At 34.9% G+C, this 18,797-nt stretch overlaps 1 protein-coding gene across 2 annotated transcripts in view; it reads left to right on the plus strand.

The window, feature by feature from the left end:
- Window positions 1-18,797, plus strand: part of RPAP2 (RNA polymerase II associated protein 2) — a 75,387-nt gene that overhangs the window by 8,382 nt on the left and 48,208 nt on the right. For both annotated transcript variants that reach the window (XR_003520422.1, XM_027596958.1), the window contains exons 7-8: window positions 11,215-11,250; window positions 13,006-13,942. Coding sequence is in view for 1 of the 2 variants with exons in the window: in XM_027596958.1 (XP_027452759.1) it covers window positions 11,215-11,250; window positions 13,006-13,942 (973 nt within the window). In the remaining variant the exon portion in view is untranslated. The remainder of the gene's footprint in view (window positions 1-11,214; window positions 11,251-13,005; window positions 13,943-18,797) is intronic.

An 18,797-nucleotide genomic window follows, 5' to 3' on the forward strand; every position in this document is an offset into this window, starting at 1 on the left:
TTTTCCAAGAGATACTGGATCTTAGGATCCAGCTGACCTGACTTTGTTGTTAGAAAACTATGTACTAAAAACAAACAAAAAATATGTACTAAGGGTAAAAAGTTCAGGTTACTAATTCACTCAATCTTTATTAAAAATCAGTACAGTATTTTATAAATTTAAAGAAATCCAATATAATTTTTAGCAAATAGGCACATGAACATTTCCGGGGTTTTGCCTCTTGGGAAATGTTTAAACATTTGCAACATTTTAGTTGTTGAATTTGAGAGAAAATTTATTATTGAGGGGTAAATGCCATAATCTACCTTTTCTATAAAAGGTAACAAAAATTGTTGTGTAATTGAACTGTATTGTCCAATTTCAAACAGGCTTAAATGAAATAATGTCCCAGGGGCGCCTGGGTGGCTCACTTGGTTAAGTGACTGCCTTTGGCTCAGGTCATGATCCCAGGGTCCTGGGATCGAGCCCCGCATCGGGCTCCCTGCTCAGCGGGAAGCCTGCCTCTCCCTCTCCCACTCCCCCTGCTAGTGTTCCCTCTCTCACTGTCTCTCTCTCTCTCTCTCTCTGTCAATTAAATAAATAAATAAAATCTTTTAAAAAAAATGTCCCAAATAACTCATATTTCATAGAGAATATTTCAACACAAGGCATGTAGTAAAAGAGTATCAATGCTAAATAAACTTAATGATGTAAATGTAATGAGACCCAAGTTAACTAAAGATGTTTGCCTAAAAAAAGCTTATTAAAGTCTTATCTGATGCACAAGGTAATATGAAACCACTGTAGTTTGAACTAGCATCATTTGTACTGAGGAATAGTCCCTTTGTTGGCTGACACCTTTGCCTGCAGATCCAATGCTCTGTGGTTTAAAGTATGTCAAGGGGTGCCTGGGTGGCTCAGTTGGTTAAGCATCTGACTCTTGATTTCGACTCAGGTCATAATTTCAGGGTTGTGAGATTGAGCACCATGCCTTGTTGGGCTCTGCATTCAGCATGGAGTTTGCTTAAGATTCTCTCTATCCTGGGGCACCAGGATGGCTCAGTCGGCTAAGCGGCTGCCTTCGGCTCAGGTCATGATCCCAGGGTCCTGGGATCGAGTCCCACATGGGGCTCCTTGCTCAGCAGAGAGCCTGCTTCTCCCTCTCCCTCTGCCTGCCTGCCGCTCCCCCACTTGTGCTCTCTCTCTCTCACTATCTCCCTCTCTCTGTGTCAAATAAATAAAACTGTTTAAAAAAAAAAAGATTCTATCCCTTCCTGCCGCCCCCCCCCCGCCTCATTCACATACTCTCTCTAAAAAAAAAAAAATTATGTAAAACACACCACCCTATGGCCTTTGTTAAGTGAATTACACATAATGAAGACTAAATTGTTCACTATTTCTCCACTAGCCTGACTTTTTTATTTAGAGGATAAAGGATTGTACCATTGTCCAAGGTGACTGGGGACCTAAGAGCACCTTTTTTGCTAACACTTTTTTTTCTTTCTTAACATTTCTTTCAGCAGAGCTACTCATCGCCTCCTTAGTCTTATGGCAGCTACATATTCCGTTCCTGAGCTGTTACAACTAGTGTTTCCTTAAGTTACCCTTAACTTTGTTTCCAGTGATATCTTCTCTACTTATTAAATTTAGCCCATCTTCATATCTGCTTCAAAACCATTTACCAAACAAGCCTTTCTATCACCTTCATATTCTTCAGATATAGTTATTGGTACTTCCTTCAGCTAATTTAAAAGTTCTTCCCTCTCTTTCCTAAAATCTTATTCTACGTTCAGAATGCCCACCTTTTCCCAGAATATGAAGCTCTGTCACTTTATATTTGTGGTTCTTGAAATTCCATTTTATCTATATGCCCTTCCCTACCTCACTAAAAAAGAAAGATGAAAATGGCCTTGGTTTCCTTAATCTATACAAATCAATTTAATTTAGATTCAGTGTGGGTAGTATGTGCTTAGTGTACGACAGGCTACCCACACCTGTATGAGCACATATACACTTATGAAACCAAATCTGTGAGTTTATTTTTTTGTTAAGATTTTTATTTATTTTTTTAAATCTTTTTTTTTAATATTTTATTTATTTATTTGACAGAGACACAGTGAGAGAGGGAATACAAGCAGGGGGAGCGGGAGAGGGAGAAGCAGGCTTCCCACTGAGCAGGGAGCCCGATGTGGGGCTCGATCCCAGGACCCTGGGATCATGACCTGAGCTTAACCACTGAGCCACCCAGGCACCCCCAAATCTGTGAGTTTAAATTGAAATGTTAATGGGATGGCATAACGAGTACACGAGTGAAACAAATTTGTACTTAATTCTAATGGGGACAAGTATTGGGGAGCCTTCAAATGCTTTTGAACAGAATTTGATCTGACACTGGTGTACAAGATGAATTAAAGAAGAAAAGATCATAATAATTAAAGAGCTGAAAGGCCCTTAGACACAATTTAACCCAACATCTTTATCAAAGGAGCTCAGAAAAATTAAATGTATTTCATAAGCTAGTGGTAGGTTCTGAACAATGCCAGGATTCCAGGTGATTGGAAGTAACTAGTGAGTAATCTACAAATATACAATTGTCACAGTGTACATAGTGTAACTGTAGCCCTTTTTTATGTATGATACTTGTCAGTATACAGCCATATTAATATCTTTTATATCTGCATGCATCAGTGTTACCTTAATTTATAAATTCTTATGGGCAAGCGTTATGTTAGTTTATTTCATGAATCCACTAGAGGTCACTGTGTCTTCAGAGAATGATATTTTTAAGTGTTCTAATGATAAGAATTCTAGAATTCAGTGTTCTTTTCAAAAGCCTTTCTAGCTGGTGCACGTGTAAGCTCTACAGAAATGCGATTTTTAAAGAAAGTCTGTTCACAAATGATATGGGGTATAACATTCAGAACCTATCTTCTTTTAAAGGGGAAAAAATGTTTCTTTTAAATGGCAGCATTTAGTATTTAATGCAGAGATATTTTTATTAACTTAAAGTGTCATCATAATAAATTACATCACCGTAATTAAATCATAATATAATTTTTTATTTATTTTATTAATAATTATTAAATAATAATCTTAAATTTTTTAAAAATAAAGGAAATTTTAAAATCCAAAGAATTGAATGTTTTATCACAGTGACTTCCAAAATTTTTGAGCACCATAAGTATATTTTACATTATGATCTAATACATGTAACTCAAACAAAGTTTTATGAAATTACATTTATCCTTATAACACAAAAGCCTCTGATATTTTCTACTCTGTTACTTTTTTAAAATGCTGGTAGCAACCCATTTACTTGGTTGATTCTGATCCACAGTTTTAAGAGTACTGTTTTGTTGTATCTAGCTTAGGTTTTTAGTTGTGTTACTGTCAGAAAGTGTTATCCTCAACAGTAAGCCTCAGTTTCCTCATTTGCAAAGTAGAAAGTTGCATTTAACCTCTTAGTTCCCTTTAATTCTAATGTTTTACAGTTCTGAGTCAGTCACTGCCGCTGTAGTGAAAGTTTGCTAGATAGGAAATGTCTTATTTATAAAAGTGATGAAAATTAAAATTATCAGCATAAGATTAGGGAAAGTTATACTACTTTTAGGGAAGTCTGTCTCATTTACGAGTTTAGATTAAAAGTTACTGACTTAAATAATTTGAACTCTTCAGTCTGTAAAGATGAAGGTTGATAAAGGATTGGAGCAAAGTTTTTCAATTATGAAGAAAAACAGGAATGTTGTATAGCATGTCCAGAGCAACTTGAAGTTGACATCTTCAGGGACACCATGATCTTGCACACTATTTGGAAATAGAATATTGAATTTGACTCAATATAGTCTTTCTTACATTGCTGTGAAAGCTAATATAAATTTCTTCATCAGGTACCAAAATACTAAAGTCTGTAGTGTCTCTTAACATTTCTAAGGTATTATTTTATATCACAGAAAGCTCACTACCTCATTGGTAAATATGTATAGATAGATTTAAGAAAGATTTAGACAAATTCATGAATTCTAGCTCCATACTTCTGTTGAGGCTTTGGAGTCAGAAGGGGCCTTAGAGGTTTTCTACTCCCTCATTTTTATTATTAAGGCATGAAAAAATTAGAATCTAGAGTATGTCTTTAATGTCATGGAGAATAGCAGTGCTTCTCACAAAATGTCTCCTGATGCTGTGTGAGAGACAAGACATTGACCTAGATGGACTGGGTGATGATGCAGTATGATGCTTCTCATGTTGTGAGTTAGAAATTTTTCACCCACTTGGTGGCCAGAAGCAGACCACATACACTGTGTTCCTCTGAGACACCGTGCTCATTTAAATAGTCGTATAGTTACACTTAGAAATCCTGTTTTGTTTGACTGTAGGCTCTGACAAGCCTTGGAAGTTTCTTTGTAACCTAAAATCAGGAGTTAAAACTAAGAAGGAAGGACAAATGTTGAGAATCAAATTATGGTTTAAAAGATAAAATTAGGGTGAATGGTTAATGCTGACAGAGCTAAAAGCGCCATCATGTGGCCCAGAGTAGGGGATTTTCACACATTGCTTCTTGGCAATAACAGTATAATCTCAGAGGTGCGGAAGCCAAAAACCTCTGCAGAACAACTTCTATAACCTCTTCCTGAACAGGCACTTCTGTTGCTTGGTATACAGAATAAAAACTTTCTGAAAGAGGTTTTTTTTTTTTTTTTTAAAGATTTTATTTATTTGTCAGAGGGAGTACAAGCGGAGGGGGTAGCACGCAGAGTGATAAGAGGTTTTAACATGTCTCAGATTATATTTGGAAAATTTCCACCACAGGGGGGAATTGTAGCCTGCTGCTTCTGTTGGTTTATGTTTAATACACGTATTCTGACCGACACAAACATATACATCGATATGCATACATTCACAGATTTTTTGGCACAAGTTACTTCTAATTTTAGATTCCTTTTGCTAAAGTTACAATTAATCATCTAATTAAAATTCCATGAAAATAATATGAAGAACCAGTTTGAATGTTTTCTTTAACATCATTATTTTTGTTAAAATTTTAAGTTAATCTCATGTCAGTAAGATTGAGAATTATCTCTGGGGCAACATACACTTTGAAGGGAAGTACATAAAGCAAAGAGAGATGCGACTTTTAACAAAAAGCTTTGAATTTCATCTAAAGATAAAAAAGAAAGCAACACAACTTCGTGTCTCATTCTCTCAAACAGCTCAGAGCAAAAAAAACTGAAGTTTTATATTGAACCTTTCATTTAATACCTCATTGAACTCAAGTCTGTTTTAGTTCATGTATCATTCTCCATTTTATAGACTGGGAATCAGGGAGACTGTTAAGGTTACTCATCAAGTATCTAGAAACAATGTTCCGTATAGTTCTCTTTACCTGAAATCAAAAAATGGAAACAAAGGAGAGGAAAATAGTAGCTTGTGAAGTATATTGAGTTCCTATGAGAGAGGGTAAGCAAAAGTGGCACCCTCACAACTTTGAGTCTTTTTTATGAGTTTAATTAGGGGCAGCATGTTGTAGAAAGAGCTTGGACTTTGAAAGACCCAAATTCAAATCCTAGATTTACTAGTTAATTAATTAATTAACCCCTCACAGCTTCAGATTCCTCATCTGTAAAAATAAAGTCTTAAGTTATGTGGGGATTAATGAAGTAATGTAAAAACCAGCTAGCAGAAGGTATGGGAAGATGAAAAAGCCCTGGGGATGGATGGTGGTGATAGTTGTACAAAAGTATGAATGTACTTAATGCCACTGAACTGTAACTAAAAATGGTTTAAATGGTAAATTTTATGTAATGTGCATTATACCACAAAAAACCCCACCTCCCGTATGGTAGGCACTTAGTATATTCTGATTTTCCCCTTGCCTTTAGAGATTGAGTTTTCTTTTAATTCTTAATGTTTTTCCTCAAAAAATGTCATTGTAGAGCTGGATATTTATCATAAAACTATCTTAAATTGTATTCATGATTTAGAATGTTTACATTTTGATTACCCTTTCATTCAGCCATACTTAGACCTATTCTTATATGGGCTATTCTGCCTCCAAGATCTTGAAATAAGAGCTTCCCGTTTCTCACCACAACCTCTATCTCATCTACAGCTATCACTCTTGAGTGTGCTTTGTGACCTCATTTTGACCTCCTATCTCTACCTTAGCTCTGTTCCAGGTTGGCCAGACCTTCATTAAGTTAGCTTTTTGAGCACTGCGGTCAGCAGTTACAGTACTGTCCTTTCAAACAATCCCAGATTCTTTCTCCCTTAACCTTCTACCATGTCTTCTTTCCCAAGCTTCAGTCATCTTTTTTTTTCTGTGCTTGAGTTCCTGAACTTTATTGGGTAAAGTTCTCCCACGCTTTAGATAAGCTGTCTCATTTAGCACTTTAGTGCTTTAGATAAGCTGTCTCATTTAATTCAGTCTTTAGAAGACCCCTGGGAAATACTGTTACCCATTTCATGGATGATGGAACTGAGGCTCACAGAGGTTTAGTGACTCACCCAGGAACACTTGGCTCATATACACAGATTTGGGATTTAAACCCAGATCTCTCTGCATTCCTCTGGCCCGGTTCCAATTTATTCTGTGTAGTCTCAATTGTGTGCTCTGTGTTTTTTCTTTGTTTCTTATTGACTATTTGACACATTCAGACCTTTTCTTCTCTTCTTAAACTTTGAACCCAAACCCCAATGCATAGTAGATAATTTAACCTACTGCTTAACTGAAAGGATTGAGCACATTCAGCAGAATCTCCTTAAGCACTATTTTCTACTTATGCTCTCTCATTTCTCTGCCTCATTGCGAATACAGTACTTTCTATGTTCCTGATTCTTTTCTCTTCTCACTGAGGCTTGTTTCATGATTTATTCCTATTTCAAGCTCTTCTTTCATACTGATTATTTTTCTTCTACTTTAAAAAGGGTGGGGGGGTGGATCCTGAAAAATACCCATTAGATTTAGCATTTCTATGATCTTAGCAAGAGACTTGTGAGCAGAGTAATGCATACAGATCCCAGGACGCAGAGGGTTGATGACTGAATAGGAGATGTGGAATTGAAAATTAGTGCAGACGTTAAAGAAAGCTTAAAATGAAAAATGGAGGGGGGGCTGCATGACTGACAGAAGGGTTTGTTTGTTTTTTCTAAAGATAGATTTAAGTATGATAACATCCTAAAAGGAAAGTGAAAAAAGGGAGAGGTTTATGGAGTAAAACCTCAGATTCATAGGATTAGCTTTTATAATACAAACTATCAAATCTTTATAGACCCATCTGAATCCAGGGCTTTTTTTCATTTGCTCAACAAGAAGTTTTTTTTTCTTCTCTAATTTTTTGTAGCAGCTCATGTATATCTCATCATACTTGCCACATATTCTCTTGAATTATATGATGCAAAATGTCAAGAGCCCTGCTGTCTTGGTTTGATTCCTGGCTTTACTATTACGAGCTATGTGACTTTGCACAAGTTACTGATTCTTTCAGTACTCAAGTCTTTTTATCTGTAACATGAGGATAACAGTAACTACTCATTCTTATGAGAATTAACATTTGTAAAACTCTTAGAACAGCCATTTTCCTCCTACTAAATTGTAACATCCTTAAGAATCTGTTTTATTACTTAGTATACCCAGCATAATTCATATAATAGTTCAGAATTTTATATTTGAAGGAATGATGGAATACACTCTGCTTTTGCAGGTTGGTGATTGAGTATAAGAATTCAATTGAGAATCACCGTCTACACACCCTTTCTTCCCTATAGTGATACTCAGATCCCAGTAGGACCAAATGCCAGACAGCTGCAAGGTACTGAACCTTGATAATTTTAGCCAAGAAGACTTGGGTGGGGATGTGGGATAGGAAAAATGAGAGAACTCCAAGTGGAAGTGGGAGGATGTAGTCAACAGGCAATAAAATTCTCTGTTGTGAAAGTTAGTGTATTATTTCGGCCAAAAAAGCTCTTAATGGGAGTTATAAATATCCCCTGGAGCAGTCAAGGCTAATCACCATCCGAGTGGTATCCTTTGCTTTGAGGAACACCAAACCAAGATAGCTTCTATGACTAGAGTCTTAGTGAGTGGAAAGAAGTAGGGTAAACAGGATAATGTGGGTGATTGGGAAAGGATATGCCTCAATTGGCTGAGGGACTAAGGAAGAAACAAAAATAGATTACATTTTTACTCTCAGGCCCATTGCCTTATTTTGCCTTTCCTTCTACATTTTTTATTACTGGTTTTGGGGAATTCCTGAACTACAGGGGAATTCTCTAAAGCAGGGATCTCAAATACTGGTTTCATCCCTTATACTTCCTGATGTGTGGTACTGAGAAGGAATTTAATAGGAAAGAATGCCTTGATCAGGTAGCAGTGCCTCCCATAACTTAAGGAGAGGATTGGTAGGAGAGCCCATTCCCTGCAATGCCTCTTATGCTTAAGACTGACCAAAGATGAATAGATTATCTAGATAATATTATATGGTTGATGTTGTGATGTTTAATTATATAGAAAAAGACTTGCAACTCTGACATTTTTTGATTGGCAGTCTTTCAGTGTAGTAACTCAAACGACCTCTGGTTTCATCTATCCATTTAGCTTCACTTTTTTTAATTGAAAGTTTTTTGCAGTATCATGGCCTTCATGGCAACCCTATTTTGTCCTTTAAATGGGATTAATACTCAATGCCTTATCTTCTCTTTCATGTATACCTAGTTTCTTATGTTTTTTTTTCTATTAATAGACTTTATTCTTTAGAGCAATTGTAGCTTTGTAGCAAAATGGAGAAGGAAGGTACAGAGATTTCCCATATACCCCCTACTTTCATTCATATATAACCTCCCCCATTACCAGCATCCCCCACCAAAATTGTACATTTGTTTCCATTGATGGGCCTATATTGACACATCATTGTCACCCAAAGCCCATAGTTTACATTAGGGTTCACTCTAAGCTTTGTGTGTTCTGTGGCTTTGGACAAATATATAATGAGTTGTATCCACCATTACAGTATCATACAGAGTAGTTTTATAGTCCAAAAAATCCTGTGTGCTCCACTTATTCATCTCCCACCCCCCATAACCCCTGATCTTTTTACTATCTCCATAGTTTTATATTTCCCAGAATGTCATATAGTTGGAATTACACAGTATGTGTACCTTTTCAGGCTGGCTTATTTCACTTATTAATATGCATTTAAGTTTTTCCATGTCTTTTCCTAGCTTGATGGTGGCTCATTTCTTATTAGTGCTTAATAGTATTCTGTTCTCTGAATTTACTACAATTTATTTAACCATTCACCTGCTGAAGGACATCTTGGCTGCTTCTAAGTTTTGGCAGATATGAGTAGAGCTGCAGTGAACATCCCTGTGCAGGCTTTTGTGTAGACATAAGTTTTCATCTCCTTTGGGTAAATACCGAGGAGCAAGAGTTCTGGATTATATGGTTAGAGTACGTTTAGTTTTTAAAGAAATCACCAAACTATATTTCAAAGTGACTGTACCATTTTGCATTCCCACCAGCAAGAAATGAGAATTCTCTTGCTTCAAATGCTCACCACCATGTGATGTTGTCAGTGTTCTGGATTTTAGCTATTCTGATAAGGGTGTAGTGGTATCTCATTATTGTTTTAATTTGTATTTTGCTGATGGTATATGATGTACAGCATCTTTTCATATGTTTATTTGCCATCCTTATATATTCTTTGGTGAGGTGTCTGTGAAGGTCTTTGACTAATTTTTATTGAATTGTTTTCTGATTGTTGAGTTTTAGCAGATATTTCATTATTTTGGATAATAGTCTTTTGCAAATATTTTCTCCTAATCTGTGTTTTTTTCTTTTTATTCTCATAACCGTATCTTTCACAAAGCAGAAATTTTTAATTAAATGAAAATTTAATTAAACTGGCTTACCAGTTTTTTCTTTCATGGATTGTGTCTTTGGTGTCCTATGTAAAAAGTCATCTAGGTTTTCTCCTGTTATCTTGTTCTATAGTTTTGTGTTTTATATTTTGGTCTGTGATCCATTTTGAGTTAGTTTTTATGAAGGCTGTCAGTCTTTGTCTTGATTCACTTTTTTGTAATGTGAATACCCACTTGTTCCAATACCATTCTCCTTTGTATTGCTTTTGCTTCTTTGTCAAAGATCCATTGACTGTATTCATGTGGCTCTCTTTCTGGGTTCTCTGTTCTGTTCCAATGATCTATTTGTCTGTTCTTTGGCCACTACCACATTATCTTGATTACTGTAGCTTTAAAATATGTATTGAAGTCAGATAATGTCAGTCCTCCAACTTTGTTCTTCTCCTTCAATATAGTATTTGCTATTCGGGGTCTTTATCCTCCCCCAAAACTTTAGACTCAATATGATGATACCCCCAAAATAACTTGCTGGGATTTTGATTGGAATTACATTCAGTCTGTAGATCAAGTTGAAAAGAACTGACATCTTGACAGTATTGAGTCTTTCTGTTGATGAACATGGAATATCACTCCATTTTTTTTCTTCTTTGTATATTTAATTTAATCTGTTTTGTAATCTTTAGAAGGCACTTTTTCTGAGTCACTTCAGAAGTGTTTTACAGAGTTTTCCTGTCCTCGTGGATTCACTTGCTATTATATTTGTTCCTTTTTATACTGGCTTTCTAAGAGTTTTTTCTTCCCCTTTTTAAATATCTATGATGCCTAGCCAAATATGATTTCTGGTATTGCATAGCAAAATTGTTCCTAGAATTAAATTAAATCACCTTATCTACATAGTTCACATCCATAAAAAGGAAATAAAAGAGCATTATAGTGCATTATCCTTGCCCTCAAGGAGCTTGTAGTTTAGTTAAGAAACCATACTTAAACATATGAAAAGTAAGACATATAGATAATAATTCTAGTATTAAGTCATCGAGGAGTACCTGATTAATATGTAATAATTGAATGGATAATTCTGACTCTGGAATTTACAGAAGGAAGTTTAGTAAATCACTTTAGTTGGGTTTTTCAGGGAAAGCTTTATTGGGCTCATGGAAATTGAACTTCTGAAGTATGAATAAATTTTGGAAAAGAGGGATTAATCCAGATTTCTTACAGATGAGTTTCACATTACTTCGTCCTTCAATTTTTTCTTAAAAAAACTTTAAATGAACTATTTCATTTTAGTTGTATTTTCTACCCAATATAGTTATAACAAACACTTGAAAATGTTTGCCATAAGAGTTGCCTTCAATTTTCTATTGCTGTGTTTTGTCACAGGCATCCTGATTTTCAGCTGCTACAGGAAGGACAAAGGTATGGTTGAATCAGTATTACTTACCTTGTGTATATTCATGTTAATAGAAACATTAAGAGTAAACCAGGTGATATGAGCTCTTGGTCTTCCTGTGTTTATGCATTATGTAAGTGCCCATTTTAGCCCACACAAAGAAATATTTGCCTTGTACAGCTTTTTCTTTTGTGATAGTAAGATGATGTGTTTGATCTGTATGATTTATTGTACAGCTGTTCCTACCAAGGCAATCTAATTGAACCCGTTGAAATATGACACAAACACAGCTTCCATCTGAGATACTGTGCTTCTTTGTCAAATAGATTATACCAATTATATTTGTCGAAAGGTTTTTATAGTCTTATAGGATTTCAGAACTTAATATATCACTTATTATTTGGAAGAGTGTCGAAAGCATTAATAGAAATTCAAAGTTGTGATATTTTCTAAACTCTTGTGGTGGTGGTTGCCCAACTATAACCATCTCTCAAAACATTTTTTTTATCTTTTATCAGGATAAATTTTCCTGATTATTAGTTGCTACCTTAGCACATGGAATTGAGCACATGTGAGAGATATTTATTGATACATATTTTTAATTTACATATTTTAAAGTAATATAGAAAAATATAATTACCTTAAAATTCCAAGAGAAATTATGAAACGTGAAAGTCAAATTGTTCTAATTTTTTTGAAATTATACTTACTTCAAATACAGGAAATAGTCCCATGGCTATATAGACTAGATTCTAACTAAAAAATGATATCTAATACTGAATAAACTTGTCATCTTTTCTTTATTCCCATCTACAACCTTATTTTCAACTCTTTTTCTTTTTCTTTTTTTTATATTTCTACCTAGCATGCTTTTTTTATTACTATTGCATTATTTTATTTCATTTTTTAATCATTTAAAAAATAGCCCCTTTAGGGAGCAATTTTAGGTTTACAGAAAAATTGCCTGAAAAATAGAAAGTTCCCATATACTGTCTTACCACCTCCTGCCCCCTGCTTGACCCAGAATCCTTATCCTAATCTTTTAAAGTTTTGATATGTGCATTTGCTTGAAAGTAGCTGCTTATCTATCATTGCATATCTCAAGTTTGTATAGACACAGCTGATTGAAAATTGAAGGAACATAGTCAAAGGGAAAACTATTTTTTATTGTTAGCATTATGTTGTAACTCTGGATTTTCAAATATATCTTTCATCAATAAATGTTAATTTGCCAACTTTATTTTCTGCTATGACTTTCTGGTGTTTTTTATTCTATGGAATTTTCTGTATAACTATCAACCAGAATTGGAAAATTTTAAACCTGTCTTTTTATCCTGTTATCTTTCAAAATCTAAGCAGAGTTGCTGTAATATGTTTTTTGGACAAAGTGAGAGTGAAGTTTTCAAAAGAAAATCTTTTTTTAAAAAAGGTGTATGAAATAGTCACAGAAATATAACAGGCAAAAATCAAAATAATTCATTAGGATGGAATTATCAAAGCTTTTTTTTTCTTTTTGCTGTACTCTTTTAACACTTTTTAAATAATGGGAAAAAAAGATGGAAAGAAGTTGGTGGAATTATATCAAATAAAATATAGAGAAATTATAGATTTATAGTAGTCTTTGGAAGTGTGTGTGTATGTGTGTGTATATACATATCTATATGCTTATAAATGAGGCTTTGCCTAGGGAGTACAAACTTTTACCTTGGAAGTAACAAAATATAAATGCTATGGGACGTTTTGTTTTCCATTATAGTTATTTTGTTTCTTTCCTTCTACAGTGGCCATTCTGGAAAGGAAGTACAGTTATGCACTAAGGCCATTAAAACATCAGATATTGACAATCCTGGCCATTTTGAGAAGCATTATAAATCTAGTTCTTCTAGCTCTCATGGTGATAGTAGCAGTGATAATGAGCAAGACTTTGTTTCCTCCATTCTACCAGGAAACAGACCAAATGCAATGGGTGTAAGTCCACAGCTGCACAAAAAAAGCATAATGAAAAAGAAAGCTGGTCAGAAAGCTAACTCTAAACATGAAGACAAAGAACAGACAGTAGTAGGTGTCACTGAGCAGCTAGGCAATTGCAGAATAGATAGTCATGAGAAAGCTGCTGCTTGTGAACTTCCTTTACAGAAAGTAAGTACTCAGATTTCTTCAAATAGTCCTTTGCAAGAAAAATTAGAAGCTACAGAAAATTCTGAAAATAAATACAGTAATTCAAAAATAACTCTAGTAGGCATAAGTAAGAAAAGTGCTGAGCATTTTAAGAGAAAATTTGCCAAATCAATCCAAGTTTCTAAGTCAGCCTCTAGTCCGATGCAGCTGTGTCCTGAAGTTGCAAAGGCAAACTTACTTAAAGTCCTGAAGGAGACTTTGATTGAATGGAAGACAGAAGAAACTTTGAGGTTTTTGTATGGCCAGAATTACGCTTCTTTGTGTCTGAAACTCTCTTCAGCCCCTCTGGTTAAAGAACAAGAACTTGATGAAGATGACATACACTCTGACCCAGATAGACATTCCCCTGCCTTGCAGGAATCTCAGCACAGCTTGGATGAGTCTTTACCTTTTAGGGCCTCAGATACAGCCATTAAACCACTGCCAAGTTATGAGAACTTGAAAAAAGAAACTGAAACATTGAATCTGAGGATAAGGGAGTTTTATAGAGGACGATATGTTTTGAGTGAAGAAACCACCAAATCACAAGACTCAGAAGAGGTATGTCTTAATGATGATAAGTTTTCTATGCTGCTAGCATATGGGACACTTACCATAATAAATCTTGACACAGGAGTAATATTAAAGAGATAATTGTTAAATTTTCAGAAGGTTTGTTTAGTTGATCAGTTTTTTGGTTTAAAATGCCATCTCCAGGGGCGCCTGGGTGGCTCAGATGGTTAAGCATCTGCCTTCGGCTCAGGTCATGATCCCAGAGTCCTGGGATCGAGTCCCTCATCAGAGGCTCCCTGCTAGGCGGGGAGACTGCTTCTCCCTCTGCCTCTGCCTCTCTCTCTGACTCTCATGAATAAATAAATAAAACATTTAAAAAAATAAATGAATAAAATAAAATGCCATCTCCAGAGGCATCTGAGCACCTGGGTGGCTCAGACCATTAAGTGTCTGCCTTCAGCTCAGTTCGTGATTCCGGGGTTGTGGGATCAAGCCCCATATCCGGCTCCCTGCCCAGAGGGGAATCTGCTTGAGATTGTCTCTCTCCTTCTCCACCACCCCTCCCCCCTGCTGCCACTCGTGTTCTCTCTCTCTCATAAATAAATAAAATATTTTTTAAAAATGCCATCTTCAGTATTGGCATCACAATTTTCCAAATAAGTTGAAATTTGGCCCCAGAAAATTTCATAAATGTGCAGTATTTTTCTCTAATATAGAAATAGCCTAGAATTGTGGGATAAAGTTTTCTTTAAAACCTAGTTCTTTATATAATATGTAGACTCTCTGAAGAGTTTTTTTTTTCCTACCAACAAATAGTCTTTGTATTCTTGTGTTCTTTCAAATTTCTGCATGGGGTGTGTATCTTTGTATTTTATTTCCAATGGGACTATATACAGTGGAGTAGACTTACTAGTTGAATGGTAAAAATATTTGTATAGTATTTGGCAAGCATGCCCATTCAAAATAATATCAATGCAAATAATATAGTAAAGGAGACTTATTGGGAAATAATGGACATAAGAGAAAGTAGAAGGAGCACATCAGACCTAGATTTTATTTTATTTATTTATTTTTTTAAGATTGTATTTATTTATTTGACAGAGAGACATAGCAAGAGAGGGAATACAAGCAGGGGGAGTGGGAGAGGGAGAAGCAGGCTTCCCAGGGAGCAGGGAGCCCGATGCAGGGCTCGATCCCAGGACCCCGGGATCATGACCTGAGCCAAAGGCAGACGGTTAACGACTGAGCCACCCAGGCGCCCCCAGACCAAGATTTTAATATTTGCTCTCTCATTTACTTAGCTGTATGAAAAGTTGGTCTCTTGAGTCTGTTCATCTGTAAATGAGACTATAAATAGCTTTCCTTGTTCAGTTGTTAAGAATTTTAAAAATAATGTACGTAAAGCATTTATCACAGTGCCTGACATACAGTTAGTACTCAGTAAATAGTAATTATCTATAGAGATTAAATGTATGTTGCTGAGATTAAGGGGGAGGGGTTCTCTCAATATTTTTCTTACCCAGGTTTGTTTTGATGTATAGCTTGAGAAATGAAGTTAATGAAGAAGACTAGGCAATAACCTTGTTTTCTGACAAAACTTTGTTATTAAAGATTTCTGAGTAAATGTGGCTCTAAATTTAAGAACACATTTGGAAGGACGACTGGGTGGCTCAGTTGGTTAAGCGTCTGCCTTCAGCTCGGGTTATGATCTTATGGTTCTGGGATCGAGTCACATGTCGGGCTCCCTGCTCAGTGGGGAGTCTGCTTCTCCCTCTTACTCTGCCACTCCCCTGCTTGTTCTCTCTCTCTCAAATAAATAAGATTTAAAACACACACACACACACACACACACATTTGGAGATTTAGAAAGAGGGTGAAAGTGGAAATACAGTAAAAATTTAGAAATTTCTTGTATTTCTACAGAATGCTCCCTAGCCCAGTACTATATTTTAAATTGCTTCAATTGTATTACTATACAGTATTCATAAGTTTTATAGTAAGCTTGGAGAAACCTTGATCTCTGTCACTCAGCTGCATAAAACTACATTAATGTATCATTTGTTTTATCATTTTTGTGCTATAAGCCTTAAACAAGAAAAATTACTTAAGAAAATTGTTCCTCTGTTGCATAATATTTTAAAACTTTTTCATTGAAGTATTAAGTGTACAACTCACTATCACAAAAGAACATAGCCTAGTAATCATTACCCAGGCCAAGATATTTGAGTAAAACAAAAGCCCCACTATGTCTCCTAATTATTACCCCTTTCCAAAATGAATAACTATTATAATAACATGGATGAGTTTTGCCAGTTTTGAACTGTAGTAAATTCACATAGTATATATTCTTTGGTTTCCTGTTTATTTCATGCATTGTTATGTTCATGAGTCATTTGTGTTGTTCCATGTGACTATAGTTCATTCTTTCATTGCTGCATAGTATTTCATAGAAATATGCCACAATTTATTCATATTAATGAGCATTTAGGCTTTTCAGTTGAGGGCTGTAGTGTTCCGAACTTTCTTGTCTATGCCTCTCTTCTAAGGTACATGTATTTCTGTTGGGTGTGTATCTAGGACTGGAATTTTTGGGTTATGATGTATGTGTATATGCGACTATATTGGATGGTGCCAGTTTTCCAAAATGGTTTTGCCAATTTTTATTCCACTATGATTGTATGAGTTTCCACAATTCCACCTTCTTGACCAGTACTTGACATTGTTACTTTTTACCATTTCAGTGGTATTGGGTTTTGGTTATAATACATTTCTCTAATGATTAATGAGTTGAGCACTGTTTCATTTGCTTTTTGACCATTTGGAATGTCACTTTTGTTAAGTGTCTTTTCAAGTCTTTTTCCCATTTATCTGTTGCAATATCTAGGTATTTTTTTCTTACTGATTTTGTAGGAATTCTTTATTCACGATTCAAATCCATTTTTACTTGTGTATTTTGCAAATATCATCTTCCACTCTGAGACTTGCCTTTTCACTCTCATTAATGATATCTTTGGTCCAGTTTATTAATTGTTCTCATTAATGATATCTTTGGTCCAGTTTATTAATTGTTCCCTTTAGTGACTTCTTTAGAAATCTTTGTTATAGCCCAGGTTATTTCATCTTCTAGATTGTTTTTCCCTTCACAGTTAGATCTGCAGTTCACCTGAGATTGATTTTTATGATGAGGAGTTTGGGTCAGATTTCATTATTTTCCTTTGGGGAAATGTGTGCATATTAAAGTTTGAGAAACACTATTGATTGGGGGAGGGCGGGGAGAGGTGTTATTCATTCTGTTAGTTACTGCGAGAGGTGAGAGAGGTGGGTAAAAAATCTGTCACTGTAATTATGGATTGGTTGTCTTTACTTTCAGTTTAGTGAATTTTACTTTTAATATTTTGAGACCATGTTATATGGTGTTAAAAAAAAAGATTGTTATGTCTTCCTAGTAAATTGAACCTCAATATTATGGAGTGACCTTTCTCTACATTGATAAGTTTTTTTTCTTACCGTCTGTTTTGCCGGCATTAGCATTCTTTTATTAGTATTTTCAGGACTCTTTTTACTTAGGCTGATAATTGTTTTTATGTGGAGAATTTAGTCTGTTTACATTCAATGTCATAATTGATATATTTGGGTTTAATTCTGCCATCTCACTCATTGCTTTCTGCTTATCCCATCTATTCTGTGTTCCTCTTTCTCTCCTTTCCTGCTTTCTTTGAATTAAATATTATTATTTCATTGTTTACTCTCTGTTAGCTTTTTATACTTTATTTTACTAATCAGAAGTGGTTACTATAAAGATTAAAACCTGAATTATTATAAAAGTCCAATATAAGTTAATTTTTTTGCTTCCTAGACAGTACCCTAGAAACTTTAATTCCATTTACCCTCTCTGTGCTTATGTACTCTTGTTGTCTGTTTTTATTCCCTCTATATTTTAAATCCTGTAAGACGATTTGTAGTCAGTATTCAGTTGGAGTTATTCACTTAATTACTCTTCCACTATTTTTCATTCCTTCCTGCATCTCCATTCTTCTGTCTGGGATCATTTGCCTTGGACCTGAAGAATATCCTTTATTTTGATTAGTGCAGTTCACTAATGATGAATTTCCTCAGTTTTTATCAGAAAATTCTTTATTTTACTTTCACTTTTGAAAGATATTTTTCTGGGTATTCAATTCTAGATTAGCATTTCTTTTTTTTTTTTTTTCTCAGTCTATTGAAAATATTTCCTTGTCTTTTGGCTTCCATTTATTTCTCTTAGAGCTGCTTCTTTGAAAACACTGTTTTTCTTCCACTAGCCATTTTTAAGACATTTTTTTGTCTTTGTTTACCATCAATTTTAGAATGCTTTGCTTAGGTGTGATTATAATTGTATTTATTCTTTTGGCTGTTGTAATACTTGAATCTTGATTTCTTTCATCAGTTTTGGAATATTCTCAATTATCTTTATAGGTACTGCTTTTGTCTCATTCTTACTTTCCTCTCTGTCTGGTACTCCAGTTACAGACATGTTAGTCTTTGTCATTGTGTCTCATATTCTTTTATGCTTTGCATTATGTGTGTATGTGGGGAGGAGTGTTGGGTGTGACTGTGCTTTATTCTGAGTATTTTCCAAATCTGTATTCTCTCTTCAGTCATTTCTATTATATTATTAAATATATCCATTGAGTTCTCACTTTTGAATACTGTATTTTTCAGTTTGAGAATTTTCATTTGATTCTTTTATATAATTTCTAGTTCTCTGCAGAAATTTTTAGTCTTGTCATTTTTCTTTGAATGTATCTACATAGGTATTTTAAATAAAGTTGATAACTTCCATTACCTGTATTCCCTGGGGGCTGTTTTCTATGGGCTAATGTTTGAGATTTTGACCATATTGTCTTGTTTTCTTTTTGTTTTA

Source organism: Zalophus californianus, chromosome 4 (assembly GCF_009762305.2).
Source record: "Zalophus californianus isolate mZalCal1 chromosome 4, mZalCal1.pri.v2, whole genome shotgun sequence".
NCBI lineage: Eukaryota > Metazoa > Chordata > Mammalia > Carnivora > Otariidae > Zalophus > Zalophus californianus.